Consider the following 7,877-nt stretch of genomic DNA (forward strand, 5'->3'; position numbering starts at 1 on the left):
GCATTGAATGGTTGTTGATCCAATAACATATCAGGTGTTTTAACCGAAATGAAGCTTCCACAAACATGATCGTGAACAAAATAATGACCCAAGATATACGATGCAAGATAAATAGCTTGGTCTAATTAAAATACCATCATCCTGAATAGCTTGTTCTAATTAAAATACGATGCAACATGTATGTATCTTGGAGCTGAGCAAGCTACGAACATAGATGTTGAATAGTTTGAAAAAGAAAAGAAAAGATATGAAAACCATCATCCTGAATAAAACCATAGTGAAGGTAAAGGAAAAATTCTGTTAGCAACATAAAGATGGAAATGGGCATGGAGCTTCTCCCTTGCTAATGGAAAATCAGTAACCTACATTGCCAGAAAAACATGAAAGAACAAAGCCAAGAAATCCCTTTAAGAAAGAAGAAGAAAGCAAACGCACGCATGCAACTAGCTCGGGCAAGTAGTTAATATATGACAGACCATTCCTTCCATCTACAACATAAGTTGGCCACCCCATTGTTGCTTCAGCTTAGTTAAAAGGCTTGTTCATGGTCAACATTCGTGCTCCTGTCAAACAACAAAAGATAATCCAGAAACCTTCCTTGACCAAGGAAATCATTTACTATAATCTAAATCATTGAAAAGTCTTTCAGGAGGGACAACCTTTTGCATTTTGACAGTTAAAAAGTTCAAACGTTCAGATTTCACAATTCTCTGCTTATTCTTTAGTAATTCATATGCCTGAAACAGATTTAGCAAACCATATTATCTTTGATTTTTTTACCTTCATTACAGTTTCTTCCTTCCACATATCAAATCCCTTGAAGAAAGACCTTGAAGAAGTACCTAATACATACATACAAAAAAATCAATGTACAAATAAGCCCAATTCAAATTAATGAAAGCAAAAAAAAAAAAAAAGTCAACGAACTGTCAACCTGAAACATATTCAAACAGCCTTAGGTCAGCCTTGATGGGAATAAGGCCCAACCTATTGGCTAGGACTTCATCTTGGACCATGATGTGTTGTCTACACCAACCATTCAATGCAACGAAAAACAACTGAGCCAACCATCTCAAAAGATAGTTTATAAACAAAAAGGAAAAGTAAAGGCATGTGCTATACAACTGCTTTTCTCTGTAAACATCAGCAGGTTCCTTCCCAAGTACATGTGCTATATAACTGCTTTTCTCTGCACATGTTGAATACAATTAGTAAGATTTACACTTTGAAAAAAGGACAATGAGAACCTAATTACCCTATCATTTAATGAAGTTTGAAGTAATTTCTGGAAGAAAAATCTTGACTCATGAGGTCCTACTTTTACCAATACAAACCACATGAACCATGTTCCCAAAGGACAAGTAGCATTGTAATGACAACAGATAGGAAGATGCAATCAGATAACAAAAACAAGGAGTACATAAAATTTAGATTTTCCTGTGAGATTATAAAACAATGATATTCAATTATTGGCATCAAATGCATTTGAATTTGAACTACAATTCCCTTTAAGTTTATAGTCCATCAAAGACATAAATTCCACCTGAATTTCAATTAGAAGTTTGGGACCATCCTATCATGTGTGGCTTACATATGATGGCCCATCCCTTTGATAAATGAACATCACATGGAAAGGAGAGAGCGGAGTGGAGAAAAGAAATCAACAAAGAATAATACTAACAACATGAAGAATGTAGTGGTCAATTCTCCTGCTGCATCGCCAGTTCTCACAAAATCTCCATCCCTTTAGAGCACTTTAGCAGCAGCATCTTGCACAACCCCAAGTTCTTCCGAATCAAAACAATCCACTTAGCAAGCTACAAGCTGGTAAAATTTTTAAATCCAAAAGCTTCATTAAATACTCATTTGTCTTCATCGTCACCTGTTAGTCACTGCTCCATCATATATATATTATCATTTTTCTTTATTTTTGCAGAACTTTTGATTGCAAGGAGTCACTCACTTCAGGGATTCTTAGAGAAGTGAAGGGACAGGTAATGCACTATCACCCCTGTCCTTTATTTTCTCCATTTTTGGAAGATCTCCTTGTTCATTCTTTGGATTTACATACGTAAGCAAGAATTCCTTAAATTTCTTAGCAATGGACCGGCGCACTTCATCTCTGGTAACCCACTCCCTCAAAGTTCCTTGGACACAATACATTTCAAACTCTCCTTCATCATCGTCTTCTTCCTGTCAAATCCATGTCTACTCAGTTAAAAGAAAGATTTCTATGGCTCAAGTGAACATGACGCAGTACTATTTGTTGCAGCAGAATACAGAAAAGGAGTTTTTTTCCTATGCATTTGAGAATTCAGAACCTCACAAGGCTCATCATCAGTTTGATCAGTCATTGGCTCATCGTCTCTTGAATGTCCTCTCTGTGATCTTCCAGGTGAACTTGGTGTTCCGCCATCAGTATCATCATAGCTTCTTGGTCCTCTTGGCGGCCTGAAATCAGCTCTAGACCTTTTTGGGTGCCTGTAATTAATTTCATCATCTATGTCTGCAACCAAATCCTAGGATGTCAATGATTTGGTGCTTAATAATCACCATGCTACCAAGTCAAATTGCCCCATGAATTCAAAGCTGAACTGATGTAAAGAATTTGAAAGATTAGGTAATATCGATATTTACAAGTTTAGATTAGGCCATAACATTAAGAAGGCCAGATTAAATGGTTGGCAAATCACATGATCTATAACTTATCTTGGAATTAATACAAAATGAATAATTAAGAGACCTGGAAATATATAATATGCATCAACCAACGATATTCTAACAAACCAAGATCAAATTTCAGTTGTGACATCCAGAATCATAACAGGAAAAAAGCCCACTTTAGACTGTTGGCGCAATTCTATCTCAACTCCCTTTAAATCCATGAGAAAAATCTCAAAAATCCTACAGCTTCATGAACTGCCACTTTTTGGTTATTGAGTGAATTTCTACAACTAGTTTACCTAAATTCAAATAGGATTCAAGTTACCACGAATAATTTCAATAGTGTTCAACTCAAATCACAGGATTTCAATTAGATAACATAAGCAAGTATAGATCAAATTGCACAATGATGGTTGCCACATAGCATCCATGCCTGTGAACACAATGGAGTTATAAGAGATCTCTTTGAGGATAATGAAGTGAAGATAAGAGATCTCTTGGATGGACATTGTCTCTTGTAGAAAAAAGAGCTCTTTGAAGAAAATGGACTGCTATTCTTTTCACTCCACTAATCATTTCTAGGAATCACTGGGGTTAAAAGAATTACTCTTTCATACCTTGTTTTGGATACAATGGTAATCAACATCTACTTGGATGATCTTTACTTGATTTTGATTTGGGGCAATACCAATCAGTTATTGGAAACAAATCAAATCAGTCCACATTGAGATGCATCTAATGTATCCAAAGAAGCTCTTTTCTTGCCATAACATCACTCATCAATTCAAAACAATGAAAGCCATTCATCTGGTGAGCTCCATTACAGATGGGCACACTGTAAAAACCATGGTCTTAGCCAATGGCCCATATATTCGACCCTCCATAATTAACAAGGATCATAATACACCCATCTTGTTGATGACAATTCCAGATGGGGATAATTTTAGGGCATGTTGAGCAACTCATGTGGGGCCCACCAATTGTTAGTCTGGGTCACCGAAATGTGGGCTCCACCTGATTTTATTAACAAGAATGTTGAACATTACACTAAATGCATAATCATAAGCAGTAAAAAAAATAATAATAAAAAATAAAAAAGAAAAAAGAAAAAAAGAAAGAAAAAGAAAGAAAGTAAAAAACTAAATCCCTTGCGAAAAAGAAGAAAGAGAAAAAATCAGTTCATATTTTTTCCCTTAAAATCTCATTACCTTGATCATGCAGAAGCGAGGGAGCTTCCGACTCACTGGTCCCATGTTTCCTTTCGCATCAAGCTCCACCTCTGCTGCCTTCCGATCCTCCATGATCTGATCAATATCCCTCTCATCCTCCATCGAATCGTCCAGGCCCACCGATTCGTACTGATCATTCTCATCCATCCAATGGTAATCTCTGCACCAAAATTAAAAAACCCAAATTTTTTTTTTAAAAATCCCCAAAGTCAATCCATTGAAAACGAAAAAAGGGGGAAGAAATCTGACTCCATGTAATTGTCGTTGTACAATCCGGGAATCTGGCCATTTTTCGGCCATCTGGTCGTACAGAATCCTCCAAAAGCGGGAGTGAGATCGAGAATGGCAGCCATGAAAGAAGAAAAGTCCAGATAACGGAGAGAGATTTCAGACAGAAATCAGAGGGTTGCGGAACTCGTGGTATTTATAAAAGGAAAGAAAGGGAAAACCGGAGCCGTTGAGAAATGAAAAGATCGAAATCAATGGGGGTGGGAAGGAGAAAGGGCTTTTAGAAAGGGGCTGGGTGGGAAGCTGGCGGACATTAGCTAGAAGAAATGAGAAGAAAAACGAGAGAGAGTGGAAATCGACCTCTGACGAAATGAGAAGTAAAACCGGGAGAGAGAATGAGAAGTAAAAATGGGAGAGAGAATGGTTTGGGATGGGATACATTTTTAAGACCATTTTAGGAGCGGTTGCAAACCGTTTTCAATCAGACCTGTTCGTTCCTAAACCAAAGTTTTGGCGTAGTGAGCCAATCAATCAGTGGCCTGCAAAAGCAACAGTTTGCTCAAAACAGAGATGATCTCTGTAGCTCATCATGATGCCCTAGCTTAATGGTCATGTGGATCCTAATAACTATCTTCCATGTGTGCTAGGATTCCTTGATTGATTGATTCAAAGACATTTGATTCTCAGGTTCATGTCGCCCGTGATGCCCTGGCTTAACTGTTGTTGTTTTCTGGCATCAATGAAGAGCTTCATCAAATAAAGAAAGTGAAAAATGGATGAAGATGGTCAGGTCATGCAGGTGGACCGTTCACCCATTTGAAGGTGGGCCCCTCAATCACAGCCCTTCCAATCCACATGAATAGAGATATACCCTGATTGATGCTCCTGTGCTTGGTGGATAAATATGTGTTATGATTTGGTTGGCTGATTGTAGCTGTACATGATTGGCTCAAATTCTTTAATACTGAGCGGTGCTCGAGTCCGATTCCCAGATTTTCAGATGGGCCCACATGTACTTTCCAGCCATATCTCTAACAGCCCAACTAATTCATGGTCCCCACCTATGACAGATTGGGTCGCACGCTATATTAACTACTACATTTAAAATGCTAGATGGGCTCTCCCCATAGGGGTGTGTGTGTGTGTAAATGCTATGTTTTCTAGCTCCTATGATTGTTAAATTTTGCAGTGCCAAAACCTCTTGGATTTTCTATCTTGTGTAGCTCATCTTCATGTCAAATACAATTCTTGTACAAGCTCAAGATGATCCATTACAAGGTGTTTTGTTTTGAGATTCAAGCATCACAAGTATCAGAATTCAAGTAAAACATCAACTGATAGTTCATGCTTTCAAAGATTCAGTAGTGTTTATATTGGTACTCAAAGTTCAAGGTGAAATACAACTCAAGTACCTCAAGCTCAAGATTCAAGATATTTCAAGTTCAAGCTTCTTATGGTTACAAATTCAAGTTTCAATATACTTCAAGTTAAAGCTTCAAAATGTCTCAAGTTCAAGCTTTATCGTATGTCAAGATAACAAGCTTCGTGATTTTCAAAGAACAACAATCAATCGAAGCAAAAGATGTTTCAATGTTCAAACATCGCTTATAAGGTATGAATGACCCTAGATTGACCATAGGATAGGTCATTTTAAATACATAATTTAATTGAGTCACTTTATAAGTGCATAGTCTGTTTTTCGACTAGTCTTAGACTATATTCGACTAGTCCTAGCACTGGCTCGACTACTCTAAGAAATTCCTCGACCAGTCCTAAGTTTGTTTATAATTTTCAGGATTTTTTGTTAAAGCCTCGACCAGTCTTGGAGATTACTCGACTGGTCGTATGAACAGTGCTCGACCTGTGCTCGACCAGTCTTGCAGGCTCGACTCAAAATCCAGCAACTAAAATGAGTCCCACACAACCAGTCCTGGACAAGACTCGACTGGTCGTGGAGGCCACTCGACCGGTCGAGCAAGTCCTACGACTAGTCGTGGAATGGTCCGATCTTATCACGCTCAAAATTTCAAAAGTCTGTTGGTCTTACGACCAATCGAGCTGACCCCTGGGCCAGTCAAGTGGACAATTTTTGCACTTATAAATAGAGAACGATTTTCAGAGTTTGGTATCTAATTCAAGCATAATCAATACACGAGATAAGTTTGTGTTATTCTTTAGCTATTTAGTGCTCATTTAATATTCTCTTTATTTAGTTTTTTGCATTTGATTTTGTATTCTATATTCCAATCTTATTTGAAGAAGGGATTGAAATTTTCCCCTTTCTTGGAATCAAAATCAAATCACATTAGCCCAAGATAATTTGATCTAAAATCCATTTAGAACTTAAAACCATTTCAATAGTGAGTGTGAACATTGAACATCTACTCCAAATTGGTTCTACCGGGCTGCAACAAAGGAGAATATCCAGATAAGTATTTTACTATTTTGTAAATCTTATTCTTTTGGTTTCTTTGAGATTGTACCAGAAAAATCTCTTTCTTTTGGTTTGTCTGAGGTGATCCAGAAAACTCAGAGTGTGAAGTTTTTGAATTGTTTAAGCCCACTTAAAAGACACAATTATGAAGGTTTTAGATTAACCTTGAAAAACCTATTTCATAGTGAACGCTAATATCCACTGTGTGAGGATATTAGGAGTGGAGTAGTTGTGTGGCTGTTGTTTAACAGTTGGTGTACACGCAAGCAAACCACTATAATTCTTTGTGTTTGGTGGATGTGAGATTCATTTATTTATCTTTCATGATTTAAGATTGTGGGATATATTTGTGGATGTAAATGTTGTAATCTTTACATTTCAGCATTGTGTGGTGAATGTTGTAATAGATTAGTTTCTATTTTTTTCATATCCTCTTCAGTTTGAGTTTTTGATACTCACCCATGCTCTAGTAAGGTCGTCCTACCATAAACCATTGGTTTTTGGTGTCAGGTTGTCCTTAGAACCAACTTTATATCAACCTCTCAATATTAAAATTTTGAGGTCGTTACTTCATTTGGTTATTTGCAATTCATTTGGCTATCATATTGCTTATATTTCGCTTATTAATTTTTATTTGGCATAGTCCTATTCAACCACCCCCCCCCCCCCTCCCGGCCTTTTCAAGTGGTATCAAAGCCTAATAGCTCGCTTTAATTATTATTATTATTATTGGATTAAATTCCTGAGCTAATCGATCTAAGCTTTTTAAGATGTCAAATTTTGATAGCCTATCAGTCAGTAAGCCTCCACCATTTGATGGCTCAAATTATGCCTATTGGAAAGTCAGAATGAGGATTTTTCTAAAATCCATGGATGAGAGTGTGTGGTAAGCTACAGTGACTAATTGGACCGCACCTACCACTGAAGTAACTGGCACTGATGGATCTAAATCTATAAAAGTCTCACCTTACTTTTCTTGGTCCGCTCTTCAAAAAAGTGAGAGTAATGCCAATGCAAAGGCTCTAAATGCAATTACTTGCGCACTATCACCGGATGAATTCAAAGGAATTATATCCTGTGATACTACAAAGTAAGCCTAGGATATTTTAGAAATGACACACGAGGAAATAACAATCGTCAAGAAATCTAAAGTCCAAATCCTCATAACCAAATTTGAGGAAATACGTATGGAAGAAAGTGAAACTTTCATGGTCTTCTATACTAGATTGAATGACATTGTCAACTCTATGTAGGGTCTTGGTGATAAAATTCCAGAAAGTAAAGTCTGTGCAAAAATACTACACTCACTCCCTAAACGGTTC

The 7,877-nt window shown here is 37.1% G+C and overlaps 1 protein-coding gene across 3 annotated transcripts; it reads right to left on the reverse strand.

The window, feature by feature from the left end:
• Window positions 1-341: 341 nt before the first annotated feature.
• Window positions 342-4,558, reverse strand: LOC131223687 (DNA replication licensing factor MCM2-like). Of its 3 annotated transcripts, XR_009160626.1 has the most exons (6): window positions 4,143-4,558; window positions 3,873-4,053; window positions 1,123-1,189; window positions 935-1,026; window positions 781-842; window positions 347-563 (listed from the first exon to the last, which is right to left on the reverse strand). XR_009160626.1 is itself a non-coding variant. In XM_058219152.1 (2 exons), the coding sequence occupies exons 1-2, from the start codon at window positions 4,244-4,246 to the stop codon at window positions 3,858-3,860; spliced, it is 300 nt and encodes a 99-aa protein (XP_058075135.1). In that variant the 5' UTR covers window positions 4,247-4,558; the 3' UTR covers window positions 3,777-3,857. The 3 variants fall into 3 exon arrangements, 1 of the variants encoding a protein (XP_058075135.1); XR_009160627.1 differs by lacking the exons at window positions 3,873-4,053; window positions 4,143-4,558 and adding an exon at window positions 2,322-3,262 and having other exon boundaries at window positions 342-563; window positions 1,123-2,193; XM_058219152.1 differs by lacking the exons at window positions 347-563; window positions 781-842; window positions 935-1,026; window positions 1,123-1,189 and having other exon boundaries at window positions 3,777-4,053.
• Window positions 4,559-7,877: the final 3,319 nt, after the last annotated feature.

Source organism: Magnolia sinica, chromosome 13 (assembly GCF_029962835.1).
Source record: "Magnolia sinica isolate HGM2019 chromosome 13, MsV1, whole genome shotgun sequence".
Classification (NCBI taxonomy): domain Eukaryota; kingdom Viridiplantae; phylum Streptophyta; class Magnoliopsida; order Magnoliales; family Magnoliaceae; genus Magnolia; species Magnolia sinica.